Below are 16,506 nucleotides of genomic sequence, written 5' to 3' on the forward strand. Positions count from 1 at the left end.
CACTCAGCTTTATATCTCAGTAACTCCCAACGACTACAAGATGATCGACCACCTGATAGACTGTATTGCCGATATTAATATTTGGATGACACAAAACTTTCTCCAACTCAATCAAGAAAAAACAGAGGTATTGATCATTGGCGAGAAAACTGGGAGAGAGAAATTATCTGCACACTTGAAAACACTAGCTCTTAACACTAAGTGTCAGGCCAGGAATCTTGGTGTCATAATTGACCCAGATCTAAATTTTGAAACTCATATAAATAACACTATTAAAACATCCTTCTACCATCTAAGAAACATCACTAAGGTACAATCATTTCTCTCCCAGGCAGACACTGAAAAATTAATGCATGCGTTTGTTACTAGTAGGCTAGATTACTGTAATGCTCTCCTGACAGGTCTCCCCAAAAAAATTATAAATAGACTACAAATGGTTCAAAATGCTGCTGCTCGTGTCCTTACTAGGACCAAACGGAGAGCGCACATCACACCTGTCTTGAGATCACTACACTGGCTCCCTGTCAGTCATAGAATAGACTTCAAGATCCTTTTACTAGTTTATAAATCACTTCACTGTGATGCACCCAATTACATGGTGGACATGCTCATAAGATACACACCAGCTAGACCCTTACGGTCTAGTGGCACGGAACTTTTAATAGTGCCAGAGGCTAGGACAAAGAGATTTGGAGGATCAGCTTTTAGCATATATGCTCCTAGATTGTGGAACACCCTACCTGAGGGCCTGAGGTTGTCTAAAACTCAGGACATTTTTAAGCGTGACCTCAAAACCTACTTATTCAATGTCGCCTTTTGATACTAAGGGAGACATTGGACATTATAGAACTAGGATCACTAGGCCACTACACCATACTCGTGTTTTTGAGATTTGTATTGACAGGAAAATGGACCCGGGTGCTGATGAGGCACTGTCAGCTCCAAATAGCACCTAGAGCAGTACTGGAACCGGTACAAGAGTGTACCAGGACCACCATCAGGTTGTATTGCTGTCATCTTTACTGTCTCTATTGTGTTGTTGCATTATAACTGTGCCTAAGTTTCTCTTTTGGCAGGACCTGTGACCATACTGGATGCAGAACGATGCAAATACAACACAAAATTTATGGACAGTGTGTACGCCGATAATATGCAAGGAATTTTTCCTGGATACATGGAGTACAGGTTTTTGCCCTTGCTTGCTTGCTTTGTGCCGGTGGTCCTGGCCTCCCCTGGGGGACCGCTGGGTACTGGTAAGCAAACTGGCTAGTAGTCGCTCTATTGGTAGAGGGCTGCAAGGGAATTTTTTTCCTGGCTACATAGTATACAGGTTTTTTACTTTTGCCTGCTCGCGGCTCTGTCAGTATTGATTGATTGATTGACTGATTGACTGAACATTTTCATTGTGTGAAGCGCATTGAGTTGCATCTTGTAAGAAATGCGCTATACAAATAAAATTTGATTTGATTTGATTTGATTTGATCCCCCCCATGGGCCACGATTTCCCTTGAAAGTATTTCTCCCAAATGGATTGGTTTTAATTGCTGAATATTATAATATCATTGAGGATTTCTTTACCACAATATAACCTAACCCTAATAGGCATATATAGATTCTAACCTCTGATTCATACATTGTATTATGCTAATTTTCTGCAGTAAACTTCTAATCATCAAAAGGATAATACAATGAGTGGATGTTGGTTGCCAACTTGACCCAACACATGTTCCATGTTCATAGCTCAAAGTTGATGGAAATCAATTTTTCTGATGTATTTTTAAAGAATAACATTATGTTTTACTAATTGCTTAACTATTCATATGTGAACCTCCCCCTTTAGAACCTTCCTTCCATAAGCCTAAACATTTCAGAACAATCCATGGCAATTTCTTATAAGAGAAATCCAGCTACAGTGTCACCTGAAAGGAAAGAGAAAAAACACAAACAAACAGATTGCAAAATCAATGCATTTTTATTTTGTTTTTTTTAATTGAATTTTTAAGACGTCTGAAACATTGTGGTGGCGTCATCACTGCTATAGCCTCTAAAAGAAGACCTTGAATAACCAAAGTGCTAGAATAGTTACATTTCAATGGCTTCACTCTGTTAGTAAGAATTGTACATCGAAAATTCGCTCAGGTGAAAACACATATCAAACAAAATTGACAAAATTGATAGTTCAACCATATCAAAGGACCCTTAACCCCCTGATTGACATGTAGGATATGGGATGTGATACAACACCCTAAATGACTTCACTTGCCTAAAAAAATGAAGTCTTTTACATGGTTTTTATTTCCACAGCATTAACATCTTCAGCACACTATGTCTGAGCCTTCACACCAGATTAACACCACACATGAACTACATGGGTCTCTAGTCAAACCAATACAAAGATCATCTACTGCAAAGGAATTGCCAATGAGCTATCAAAACAATGCTAGTTAGACACTGCATATACAGATTCTCAAGCCTAAAAAGATCACACAATTTCAGAGTTAAACACAATTTATTTTATGCTTAAATAATTGTTTTGACCATCCAGTGTTTTTGTCATACATAATGCTATTAAGAGCTACAATCAAATAATGTCTTATGTGTCCTTATGTGAGTAGATTAAACTTAAGTAAATACTTCACCAAAACCCCAAATGAAATGCCCCCATGTTCTTTGAAACCACAGCAGCCTTTATAAAACCAATTGACACACTGCTAAAATGATTACAAACAGTCTTACAGCGAACAGAGAGATCTCTACACCTTATAGCCAATACACACAATACAGTTATAATGTTACAGCGAGCCAGTCTAGTAGCATATACATTCAGATGACTTCTCTCTCATAGCAGAAGCTGCCCTTCAGTTTTACATAGACAAACAGTACATTAAACCCTCAAAGCTATAGAACAACATTTCTTCATCCTGTTCCCTGTCCCAGACACATAAATGCTTTTATGGTATTTTTCATTTCAAATATAAAACTGGTGACAAATGTTAGGGCTATGTGTACACAGATAAAGGGTTTTATTTCTCATTTAATACAGTGTTTGCAAACTTGTAAAAATTGTACTTAAAATAATGTGAACAGCATGCATGAAAATATGAGTACTCTGAAAGACTGCTTTCGCAGAATTCAATAAATTCCCATTTTGGGAATCACTGAAATTCGCAGATTTTCAGGAAATTTCCTCTGTTAAAATCGAACCAGCTTTTTTTCATATACAAACATTATACCTGCTATAATAATTAATTATACAAGAACAAGTGAAGAAGGTACACTCAAATCTTCCTTAAAAGTGGAACCATTTTGATAATAATTTTGAAAGCACTTGTAAAGTTCTCTCTTGTTAGTGCCTTCTCATCCTGTAACTCATCACTTTAGAATTGTACACATTGTAATTTATATACAGAAAAAAGCCTTCGTGTTATTTTTCGGTTTTAAAAAGGAAAAACCCACCCAGCAATTTACAACCTGACATTTATGGGTCCAAGAAAAAACTATAAGGCGAGTGTTGGAGGTGGAAAAGAAGTGTTCTTGTTTTTTTTGTTTGTTTTTGTGAGATTTCTTTTTTTTTGTTTCCTCCCACCACTTGAATTAAGCTTGTGTGCCATCTTTGGTCACAGGGAAGTGTGTGTCCAGTTACACGGTAATTGTTTGTCTCTAATGGAGTCCTTTTCGTTGTCACGACGATGCTCCTCTAAAGGTCTCACGACACCAATGGCACGTATTGAGTGACAAACAGGAAGCAGGATCCTCCATGTCCACAGACAGGAAGTGAGAACCTCAGAGATCTCTCAACTGACAGGGAGTGAGTTTTTCATGCTCATGCTAAAATCAGACGGGTCAAGTCCTCTTGCTTGAAAACCATGCGTTTTACGTGGAAGTTGCAGACTGAAATTCTCTTTTCCTTGAGGATTCCAGTCTGTACCGTTCTGTCCAGGAAACAGATCACCTGAAGAAGAAAGAAAAAAGGGTGATTACAACCGACTGAGATATTTGTGTTGAGTCATTGGTATCATTGTTTGATGCCATTCCTCATTCCATCCCATGTTTTATAATGAGCTTGTCCTACAATGTCTGCCTCCAGCAGCCTCCCCTGCTGTGTATTCACAAGAGGACTAACGACATACTATCCTACCTATAGGTTTACTAAATACGTTTGTACTTATTCAGTTGGCTACAGTATTGTCTTACTATTACTGCTGCATCAACAATCTGGATTCTGCAGGGTAAATATGGCAGGGTTCTTAAGGCACCTACAAATCCACAGGAAGAAATCATCCTCTAGTCTAGATAGATTTTATTTTATTATGCTCCTCTTGCTGTATTTTTAAATAATGTATGTAAAGCATTTTGAATTGCCCCTGTTGTATGAAATGTGCTATACAAATAAACTTGCCTTGCCTTGCCTAGATGACACAAGAGTGTGCGAAGAGGCCTAAATGGGTTGTCATGGTTACCACGGTTGCCATAGAAACCATCCCTCTGAGTCAGGGTTCATGTGCATGCCACAGTCGGTCTCATATATAATATTATATATATATATATATATGTTTATCCAGATTTGCTTAAACAGAATAATTCACGGATTCAATACAGTAACACCTTCAGGGGGGATTAATAAACCGACCAATCGGATAGCGACCTCTCTTTTATGTAATTCTCGCCACAATAACAGTGTCTATGCACTGGCCTGGTTGGGGGGCTTTCGTGGACAAAGAGAGAGTTAGAATAGACAGAGAGAGTGTCTGTGCAGCAGTATATGCTGAGGTGGGTTCCTAGCATTATCCCCCTTCCCTTTGTCACTGAGTCACTCCCTCCCCCACGCAGCTGACAGAGGGAGAAACACTGCCAGAAACACAGCCGGCTAGGAGTCAGCCTTTCATTCTGACACATGAAAGACTGACTGGGAGTGAATGCGTCCGTTGGAATGGGATGGAGTACAGAGCACAGAGCCCAGAGCAGGCGAGAAGAGAGGAGAAGAGAGAGAATCAGTAGAGAGAGAATAATACATAACAAAGTATAGCGCAATAGAGTGTAAAGCTGAACCCAGACGTGTGTACTGGAGTACGGGGGAGTCGAACCCGACACAGTGAGCACAGTATGGAGGAGAGCCAATGAGGGAGAATGAGTGCGGTGTAGTAGGGGATTTTGAGATGACTCAAAATTCCCCACTAGTTTCTGTTTATCCTTGTATTACTATCTGATGTGATAATATCATATAGTGTATTTAGTATATGACATGATCACGTGTATGATCGTATCATTGAGTTATTTCTAGCCTGAAAAATACTTGTATGTTCTACAAGTATTATTATTATTGCTGAATGTCTTACTAGAGTCTAGACTCTAGACCAACAGAGTGAAGGGGCCAGGGCACCTTGTTCGGAGGAGGACAGTATAGTTCAGTACCTGGTGGAGCCCAGAGCTAGCCCTACGAGTGAAGTTTCTTCTCTCCCGACCTCCTCTCTTCCTTTCTCCTGCTCTTGGCTCCATCTGCTTGCTGTAATACACAAACACATACACACACACACACACTGGGGTGAGAGGGGGGCCAAACTCAGGTCATTTTGACCAGAAATAAGGTAACACAGCAACCTGCAACCCAGGAGCAGCAAGACCGGAAAGAAAACAAACAACAGGTGATGACTACTACAGTAGCATCAGAAGCACATGTTATCATTAGCATAGTAGTTAGCATGATACCATATTATGCAACACCACACAGAGAAAGCTGGACTGTCACAGTGAGTGGGGTGAGTGAGTGTTTTAATTCCTGAGAAAAGAGATTATTGTTTTGTTATCACACACAGCAACAGTTGAATAATGAAGTGCATTCAAACTATTCAAATGTCTGATAGATCATTCAGAGATGAGAATGGCCTTACAACATTGTTATAAGTGTCGATGGCACCAGTTTCAGTCTTTCATTGCCAGCCCACAACCAATTAGAGGGGCATTGGTGTATTCAGCATCTTCTTCATTGAGTGCCACACACACACACACACACACACACACACACACACACACACACACACACACACACACACACACACACACACACACACACACACACACACACACACACACACACACACACACGCACACACACACACACACACACACACAGTTAGCATCAGCCACACCACAGCAAATCACGCCACCCCCCCCACCCCAACCTGAGGTCCAAATTCTGATCTGTCAGGTGTCAGTTTGGCTTCAGGGCCCAGTTGTTCAAAACTTTTAATGATCCTGATTCCTTTCTCTGATCCAGGATCAGATCAAGCTGGCTGATTTCCCCTATACGACTCAAAATCAGCCAGATATATCCGATCTGATCAGATAGATCTGATCCTGGATAGCAAAAAAAAGAATCAGGATCATTCTGATCCAGATTAAACTTTTTGAACAACTGGGCCCAGATCCCTGGGACACCTACAGTGAATCCCCATACAGCTGTCACCATGCCAACCTCTGGCTCCTCCTCCTCCTCCTTCTCCTCCTCCTCCTCAGGGAAGTGAGGTGTGGTCCAGGGGTCTCCTCTGTCCCTCCTGCCCTTGTCCCCACCTCGGTCGTCGGGTGTGGGTGTGGATACACGGCGAATGACCTTTCTGATCACCTGGGAAAGGGGTGGAGATGTGTGGATATGGTCACCGGAGAGAGAGGGGGTGGTTATGGGACGCAGAGTATCGAAGTTAAATTGTCCAGGTAGAGTGGAGAGAGGACAAAGCATACGTTACTTTTCTAATGATGGTGTTGCCGTCTTCATCGGTAAACTGTTCTTCGGTCACAGATTCGCCGGGGACATTCTTCGCCTGTTCTCCCTGTGAAGTGTTTACGGTTGTAGGACTTGATTCATGACAACAATTTACCGTAGCGTGACAGCAAACCCACAACCACACCTGGTTGAACCAGCACCACCACCAACAGCACTCGTAACAAACCTCTAGATGAGAGAATATCTGAATTCCCTATGAGATTCGCAAAAGTTAAGACTTCTCACCGCAGACACAATGCACTGAAATGAAATTGATGGAAAGCCATGAGAACAAGCACACACACACACACAGCTTTACACACACCTGCACGTACATCTGCACACACACACCTGCACGCACACACCTGCACGCACACACCTGCACATGCACACCTGCACGTGCACACCTGCACACACATTGGGATGGCTATAGAGCACTCCACTGCACACCACCAGAAGCAGAGCCAGAGCCCGAACCATAGCCTGGACCTAAAAACACAGCAAACCAAACCAAAGCAAACCACACCACACCAAACCAAAGCGAACGTCCACCGAGTCCTTAGCCCTTAGTCCAGGTACCTTAAGAATGACCCGGCGCCGAAACACCCTGGTGGTGACGGTCTGTTCCTCGTCCGAGCCAGACTCATTATCAACACGCTGCTGCATTTAACCCAGATTACAGGGGAGGATTACAATATCACAGAGGAAGAGGTGTAGTTAGAAGGGGAAACAACAAGTACACTTTATGGAAGAGAAAGTGTGTGAAAGTGTTACACAATCCCGAGGTCCTGAGGTCAACTGCGGACCAAGAAAACACACCTGGAACATAATGGATGGACAGCCAATGTATGTGACAGTAAAAACCTTTACTGTGTCACTAAAAAACAGCCGAGACATTGAAGCCCACCCGACACTGATGTATCTAATAAAGGATCTACCTTCTACCTGGTGGAGGTAGAAATCGGAGGATGGGCTCATTGTAATGCACAGAACTGAATGAGGAATGGTATCAAACACACATGTTTAATACCATTCCACACTCCTTTCCATGGATTACAATGAGCCCCTCCTCCGATTTCTACCTCCACTGCAATGCAGAAGGCATACATCCTAAAATGACACAACGTATCTCACATAACACACTGGTGTACACGCTGCCGCATTACCTGGACTTTTTTCTCAGACACGAGCGTGCCCTCTTCCTTTCCACTTCCACTTCCACTTCCACTTCCGCCCTCCTGACTCCTCACCCCATTGGCCGAGTCCTGTGAACCAGGAAGTGAGCCGTCCCGAGGCGAAAGCTCTGAGTGGTCGCCATTCTGCCTGGACCTCCCTGACTCTCCTCTAGATGAGGAGGTGATGGAGTCACTGGAGTTCTCCTGGCTGTGGAGGGAGAGCAGGAGAGAGAAGGGGGAGTCTGAGACTACGAATGAGGCTTAATGGTTTATACTCAGATTGATTGAAGAGTAGCACAAATCCAAATTAAGATAAGATATTGACCCTGTCCTCTACCTCTGCCAGTCTCCTCTTATCAACACCATTCTGTCATTCTTCACATCAATATCTCATCTTAATTTGGATTTGTGCTACTCTTCAATCAGTGTTGGCAATGGCATTATGTGAAGCTATACAACAATAATAATAATAATAATAAACATTAATTAATTAATTAATACTAATACTACTACTACTAATAATAATAATAATAATAATTCATTGTATTTATATAGCGCTTTTCCGGGGCTCAAAGACGCGGGACACAAGTCATATTGTCCTAGTTACCAAGACCTGGACTAAGCCTGGTCCTTGACAAAATGCATCCAGGATTGGGCTTAATCCATGTATGGCAAACCTCCAAAAAGAGTAAGATTAAGTTACTGAGACTGAGGTTGAGATGGAAAACATTTACCCTACACCCAGGGCCGGTCCTAGGCATTTAGGTGCCCTAGGCGAGAATATGATTTGATGCCCCCCCCCCATCCCCCCAAGTTTTAGGGGCGCCACCACCACCACATTAAGCCACCAGTACTGCCTCATGGTTCACAAGAGACGAGTGTGACTAATCGCGAAGCGTAATAGAGACAGTAGGCTGAGACATATTATCATAGAGACATGAAATTCATAGAGACATACATTTATTTAAATGTATTTTTTTTTTTTTATATATATATATATATATTATTATTTTTGGGCCATTTGGTGCCCTACCAAGCATTTGGCGCCTTAGGCGACCGCCTAGTTCGCCTATGCCTTGGACCGGCCCTGCCTACACCAGTAACAGAGATCCTGTATATGTGACAGCAGCTGGTGAAAGGGTGAACAAGTCAGCAACCGACCAAATGTTCAGACTTTTATTCTGAAAAATATAAATACATTTCAGTTCAGAAAATCAATGACACACTTGCTAGTCAATCCAACGTAGTAGTAGTAGTAGTACTAGTAGTAGTAGTAGTAGTAGTAGTAGTAGTAGTAGTAGTAGTAGTAGTAGTAGTAGTATTAGTAGTATTAGTAGTGCGAATCCGTTGCATTGTAATATTTTGGCTTGACTAGCGAGTGTGTCATTGATTTTCAACAGCAATGATTCTTTTTTTCCCAGAATAAAAGTCTGGACATTTGGATTGGTTGCCGACTTGTTCCCCCTTTCACCAGTTGTCGTCACATAGTATTCCACAAAGACCCGCTGTGTCCTACCTGTTCTCCTGGCGGTCCAGCAGGTCTGAGCTCACACTACGGCCGGGGGTGGGCGGCTCCACGTTGACGCTGGATGTGTCGCTGTGCCAACCTGGAAGTGAACACACGTTTTTTTCTCCCTGCTGCACCTGACTGAGAATCTCTTGAACCCTGGCCTGGTCTGTCATATCCTCGCCTTCCTCCTCCTCCTCCTCCTCCTCCTCCTCCTCCTCCTCTGAGCCACGCTGCAACACCAACTCCTCCAGCAGCGATTTTAACTTCTCTTCTGTCGTCTCGTCTTGGTCTCTGTCCTCTTCCTCATCGGAACTAGACTCCCCGTTCTCCCCCAGCGCCACAGCCCAGGCTGTGAGGGGAAGGCCTCCATCCTTCTCCTCCACCACCTTCACTACCTCACCCCTGTCCTCCACTACCTCCACTACCTCACCTCTGTCCTCCACCACCTTCACTACCTCACCTCTGTCCTCCACCACCTCCACTACCTCACCCCTGTCCTCCACCACCTCCACTACCTCACCCCTGTCCTCCACCACCTTCACTACCTCACCCCTGTCCTCCACCACCTCCACTACCTCACCCCTGTCCTCCACCACCTTCACTGCCTCACCCCTGTCCTCCACCACCTCACCCCTGTCCTCCACCACCTCCACCACCTCACCTCTGTCCTCCACCACCTCCACTACCTCACCCCTGTCCTCCACCACCTCCACTACCTCACCCCTGTCCTCCACTACCTCACCCCTGTCCTCCACCACCTCCACTACATCATCCTTGTCTTCCACTACCTCATCCCTGTCCTCCACTACCTCACCCCTGTCCTCCACCATCTCACGCCTCTCCTCCACCACCTCTGCTACCCCACCCCTCTCTTCCACAACCTCCACTACCTCACCCCTCTCCTCCACCACCTCCACTACCTCACCCCTCTCCTCCACCCCCTCCACTACTTCTTCCCTCACCTTACCCCCTGCTTCCATCACCGTGTCTCTCTGCTCCTCCGTCACAACCTTACTCCCCTCTTCCGCCACTACACACCCCTCACCTAACATCTCACCCCCCTTCATCCCATCCACCCCTCCCCCCTCCACAGCCCCTTCCACGGGTGTTCCTCCCTGTCGGACAACGTCCTGCTGCGCTCGCTCAGGGGACGATGATGATGATGATGATGATGGTGGTGGTGGTATCGAAGACAAGGAGACGTGCTCTTTGACCTCCTTTTCTAATTCAGAACGCTCAGGAGAAATCTGATCGGTGCTCAAATCCCCTTCCGTTTTCTCTTCTTCCTCTTCGACGTGGCGCACCTGGTCGTTATGGGCTGCGCCGAGGGCGGCGGTGGGACCTAGGTCAGGGGTGGGAATGGACAGGGACAGGGACAGCTCACAGGGTCTAGGGGGGCTCCGGGTGGGGGTGCCAGGGTCAACGCTAGCCTCCGTCTCCTCTGCGAGGGTGAGGGCACGGGGGGGGTCTGAATCTGGGTGGAACTGGGCAAAGGGGGGGTCGATCGTGAGGGTAGGGGGTCGGCGGGGGTCAGGGTGGAGCTCCGTGAGGGAAGGGTCAGAGGGCAGTTCGGCTAGCTCCGCTAGGATGCTGTGATAATCTGTTGGTGACAGATGACATACGCACATGGAAGCACAGATGACACAGGGAACCCCCCCCCACCCCACACACACACACACACACACACGCACGCGCACACGCACACGCACACGCACACATACACACACACACACACACACACACACAGACAAGGTGACATGGACAATGGCACAGAGACTGACTGTAGAGCATGCATCAAAACACCCAGTAATTGAGGTAACACTCAGTGGTGACACTGGTGTCATAAGCTGCCATTAAGGTGCTGTAGGGCAGCACAGTGTACAGTGACTTTGATTCACTGGAAAGCTTAGTGAAAAAGGTACAGAGCAAATCATAAAGAAATATAAAAGAAATGAATCAAACAATATCACAACTTTTAACAGTTTTATGACAAGGTATTTAATGTTTCCTTTGAACTGTTAAAACAAATATTGGTTTGTTTGCAGCATTTGAGGAGACAAATACTGAAGCATGCTTGGAAATATGACCTTTCATGATGTAACAATGAGTTGAGATTATTATGATTAAAGATTCGAGTGGGTGTTCAGTCATGCTCACACAGTGAATATGAGAGGAGAGGATTGGAGGGGACTAAATTAAGATTTCCAGAGTAGAGGGGACAAAGACAGACGGAGGAGCGGGGGGTACAGAGGACACGCCGGAACACTGACAAACAGGACAGGGAGACGGTGAGCGGAGGGGAGGAGAGGAAGGGCCATCGCCAGGGCAATGGGACCCTGCAGGAGAGCCTATGGGGCAGCTGACCCAAGAGAGTGGGGAGACAGGATGGGATGAAAGGGCGAGTCGCGGTGCTACGGTGTCATGACCTGGAGTCCCGTATAGGGTGACAGAGGGAGATAGCTGGGGGGTGGGGTCACTGGGGTCCCCGGTAGGTAGGGTAAGACTCGGATAGTGAGGAATGAGCGGGAGACTTGGCGGAGGGGGTGAGGGAGTTAGTTCACGTGGTTCAAATATGGGGAAGGGGGGTGTGAGGTCCATGAGTGAGATTGAGGATTCATAACTTGCGGAGCGGCAGGGAGACAAAGGAGGAAGCTGGGGCGGGGGGGTAGGGTAGACAGATGCGGAGGTAGAGGAGAGAAGGGTAGGGGTAGGAGAGAGGGGCGTGGGGGTAGGGCAGACAGATGCGGAGGTAGAGGAGAGGAGGGTAGGAGTAGGAGAGAGGGGCGTGGGGGTAGGGCAGACAGATGCAGAGGAGAGAAGCGTAGACAGGGGTAGAGGATAGACAGGGTAGTCAGGGGTAGAGGAGAGAAGCGTAGGAGTAGGAGAGAGGGGCGTGGGGGTAGGGTAGACAGATGCGGAGGTAGAGGAGAGGAGGGTAGGAGTAGGAGAGAGGGGCGTGGGGGTAGCGGAGATGGGTGAAGGGGTAGGGGAGATGGGAGTGGGGGTAGGGGAGAGGGGCATGGGGGTAGCGGAGATGGGTGAAGGGGTAGGGGAGATGGGAGTGGGGGTAGGGGAGAGGGGCGTGGGGGTAGGGGAGAGGGGCGTGGGGGTAGCGGAGATGGGTGAAGGGGTAGGGGAGCGGGGCGTGGGGGTAGGGGAGAGGGGCATGGGGGTAGGGGAGAGGGGAGTGGGGGTAGGGGAGAGGGGAGTGGGGGTAGGGGGGCGGGGCGTGGGGGTAGGGGAGAGGGGTGGTGAGGAAGAGGAGCTCTGCACAACCAACGAGGGATCAGGGGTTGGGTTTTCAGGTGCTATTAAAAATACTACAGGCAAGAAAAGAGAAGTGACAAAAAAGAAAGAAAGAAAGTAAAGCGAGACAAAAAACATGTTAGTTATGAACGAGAGGACTCGGTGATGAATATGAGAGGCGAGAAGGAGGAGGGGTGAGTGGGGGGTGGGTGGGGAGGAGCAAAGCACAGCGACGACAGCACAAGACTCTTAATAAGCGGTTATAAGTTGTTATAACGTGCCCTGGAGGTTGGGCGAGTTGCGGGGTGCGAGAGGGGGAGGCAAGGCAGTCTGGTTCTCGCAGAGGAAGAAACTCTCTCAGTCTATCCAGAGAAGGAAGGCTCAGAGGAACTGGAGGAAGGCTAGAGGACTAAACTAGAAGTACAGATGAACAGAACAGTCTCTATCAGGAGAGGCTGGTGGAGGTAGAAATTGGAGGACCGGCTCAATTGTAATGCATGGAATGGAATGAGGGATGGTATCAAACACACATGTTTGATACCATTCCTCATTCCATTCCATGCATTTACAATGAACCTGTCCTCCAATTTCTACCTCCACCAGCCTCCACTGGTCTCTATGGTGAGTCCATGGCTATGGACGTGCATTAGGGGAAGAAAGGGTTGATACAGAAGTTTCCTGTTACATGGGTAAAATGTACTGCTGGGGTAATAGTGATGTGTTACAGCATGCAATTGGTTAGCATGGATTGACTTAGCATAGGTCATAAATTCATTTGTCATAAACCTTTGAGCAAGAATGTGAAAAGTAATGTTCATAAAGTCATAAAGTAAAGGTGTTGGATTTGGAATGTGACCAAGACCTATCTGAAAAAGCATTGTGCTTAACATAACATGTGAAAGGTTCTAGTGTTTTGGTCCGCATGTCAGCAACCAATCAAAATGTTCAGACTTTTATTTTGAAACACGGAAATACATGTCAACGTTGTTGAGAATCACAACACAAATTTGCTAGTCAAGCCAAAATACTGCAATGCAATGGATTCGGTTAACTACACTACACTACCATTGTTAGCAGGCTCACAAAACAAACTGTTAGTTGACTAGCGATGTGTCACTGATTTTCAACAACGTGTGTAATGTATTCACATTTTCCGAAAGAAAAGTCCGAACATTAAATCGGATGCCGACATGCAGACCAAAACACTAAAATGTGTCACATATTAAATCTCTTCATCAAGGTTGGTTTGAATTTGGATGTTAACCCAGATAATTCAGGAGGTGAATTAGAATCATGTTTCTGAACTGACCCATGTTACTCTGCATGCTAATGCTTCCTCACACTCATTTGTCATCATGTAAGAAAACAGGCAAACAGTAAGAACAGAAAAATAAAAGTCTGAGGGAAACCAAGGGTCAGACAATAGAATTTAAAATAGGGTATAATTTGGGGGCTACAGTTCTACGAGAACAACTTAAAAGGTGGCAGGAGAGGTCAAAGGTCAGCTAGATAAAGCTAAACTTTACCATCAGCCTGATCCCGGAAAACAGCGTTATCATCGGCAAAACTTCTCGTGCCTGAAATGTTACCATAGTCAAATATCGGCCCCTCCAGTAAAGTCACAATATCCATCCGATTGACTTTGGTCAGCACTGCAGTTAAGGCATCCGCTGTAGAGAAACAGACATTAGACTAGAGTCATTGTGAGAAAGACATTAGAATACACACTGTTCCTCTACCCAGACATCCATGTCATTACTGAGAGGTAATACGTACAAATCTTCTTTTCATATACGCTACAGCATACAAAGATGAAAGAAAGGCTTGAACACGTCTCGTTTGAGATGACATGTTTTTTTTAGGGAAACTAGGTCACAGAACAGGGCTGCTGGAAGTAGAAATCAGAAGACTCTGAGGATTGTAATACATGGAATAGATGGAATAGACCTGTGTGTGATAATAGATGGAATAGACCTGTGTGTGATAATAGATGGAATAGACCTGTGTGTGATAATAGATGGAATAGACCTGTGTGTGATAATAGATGGAATAGACCGGCGTTTGATACCATTCCTCATTCCATTCCATGCACTACAATGAGCCCTTCCCCCGGTTTCTACCTCCACCAGTCTCCGCTGTCACAGAACCATATCCTGGACTGAACCCAAAGTCCTGGTTAGTGCTAAAAGACTGCTGGAGCATGAAAAGGATGAGAAGTCTCTTCATATTCAGCAATACAACTTGGGAATCTTTATACACCTGGAAAGACACGCTGTTTCTCTCTATCACCAGATATACATATATACACCAGATATATGTCTCCTAAATGTCAAGTATGAAAGCAGGAAGGCAAAGACAGAGAGAGAGTGAGTGAGTGAGTGAGTGAGTGAGTGAGTGAGCGAGTGAGTGAAAGTGAGAGAGAGAGAGATAGAAATAGAAAGAAAAAAGGAAGAGTGTGAGGGCTGTGGGGGAATGTCAGACAGGATGAAAGAGACGAGTGAAGAGTAATGTAGAGAGGAAACTTGATGAATCACTATCATGTATTTTTAATAGGAAAAATAGGTGATAGGTGTAGGTCATAGACTCTTAATGAGAAGCCACACGGTGGGGAAATACTTTGAAGAGACGGCGACAGACTCACTCGTGGCATTTTTACCGTCCCGGCTGACCCATTTCTTTAGCAGCATGAAACTCTGCCCTGTCAAGGAGTTGGGGTTATCCACTCGGATGTGGTTGATCTCGTCGACAGAGAAGTTCATTTCCCGAGCCAGCTCTGCAAAACATCAAAAAGTCTAAAATTACTTTTTCATCAATCGATTTCGTATGCTGCAGCCTACATACAGTACATGCATCAGGGGAGACTGGTGGAGGTAGAAATACCGTTCCTCATTCCGTTCCATGCATTAGAATGAGCCCTCTGATTTCTACATCCACCAGCCTCCACTGACATGCATGAATGCATGAGTAAACAGATCTGCAGTGTAGGAGGGATACTACCCTGTAAGGGGCGCTGTTTCTTCACAATAACAATTACATGAAAAAAATAATTGGAAAAAATGGGAGGATAGGGTGGAAACAAATGCATCATTCTCATACCAGTCCAGCTAAGCCCCAGGTGGTCGGCCACGATGGCCATCCTCAGGTCTGTTCGCTCACAGGGACTCTGGGGACCTGAGGGGCAGAGAATACTGATTAGTCATCATCAGTACAGGTCAGTTTCTGCTCTACCGAGTAAAATGGGAGGAGTAAAAGAAAGTCTTTCCTTTTCTGGCCAAGCATGGAGTGTTTTATAGCCTCTCCACTGTGTTTGTTTGTAATTGTATATCGAACAGGTTCATTCATAGAATTTCACTATCTTACATAGCTTGGTTATTCAACACAGCTTGCCTTGGTGTGTTAAAATGGCGAAGAGAACGTAGCTCAGATGGAAAGTTTCCAGAATGGCCAGAAAAGGTAGGGGGTAAACCCGTTATGACAGACTACATTGTGTTAATTAGACAGTGCTCTGTGAATGTTTGTGAATATGTATCCTCTGAGCAGGCAGTAACTGTTGTAAGAACCATACAAACAAAACAAAATAAAAACATGGGTCAAAAGATTCATGTACTTGAGTTCATGTACACAGTTCTAAAATGACACTAAACATGCGGACAACCTTTGTGTTCTGGCTAACACTTACTAGCTGTGTGAGACAACTACAGTAGACCATGGAATAGAATCAATTGAAACTGCTCTTTTCAGTAACCACCCTGCACAGACAGACAGATAGACAAACACCTACTGTACTGTAGCCCCGCCAATAGGGGACTGGCGTTACC

The 16,506-nt window shown here is 45.2% G+C and overlaps 2 protein-coding genes across 2 annotated transcripts in view; both read right to left on the minus strand.

Moving 5' to 3' along the window:
• Positions 1 to 5,434: 5,434 nt before the first annotated feature.
• LOC308155311 (uncharacterized protein) lies at positions 5,435 to 14,001 on the minus strand (the record flags this gene model as incomplete). Its single annotated transcript, XM_080528611.1, has 8 exons — positions 5,435 to 5,503; positions 6,497 to 6,619; positions 6,741 to 6,824; positions 7,337 to 7,417; positions 7,924 to 8,140; positions 9,449 to 9,791; positions 10,368 to 11,042; positions 13,998 to 14,001. 8 exons carry the CDS (start codon positions 13,999 to 14,001, stop codon positions 5,435 to 5,437), a joined length of 1,596 nt encoding a protein of 531 aa, XP_080384737.1.
• Positions 14,002 to 14,203: 202 nt separating this feature from the next.
• ank3a (ankyrin 3a) overlaps positions 14,204 to 16,506 on the minus strand; it is a gene marked incomplete at both ends in the record, with an annotated part of 91,941 nt that continues 89,638 nt past the window's right edge. Inside the window, 3 exons of the mRNA XM_080550313.1 lie at positions 14,204 to 14,358; positions 15,330 to 15,461; positions 15,785 to 15,859. Of these exons, the coding sequence (XP_080406439.1) occupies positions 14,204 to 14,358; positions 15,330 to 15,461; positions 15,785 to 15,859 (362 nt within the window). The remainder of the gene's footprint in view (positions 14,359 to 15,329; positions 15,462 to 15,784; positions 15,860 to 16,506) is intronic.

The sequence above is a fragment of the Nansenia antarctica genome (genome assembly GCF_963989245.1).
Source record: "Nansenia antarctica genome assembly, chromosome: 1".
Taxonomy (NCBI): domain Eukaryota; kingdom Metazoa; phylum Chordata; class Actinopteri; order Argentiniformes; family Microstomatidae; genus Nansenia; species Nansenia antarctica.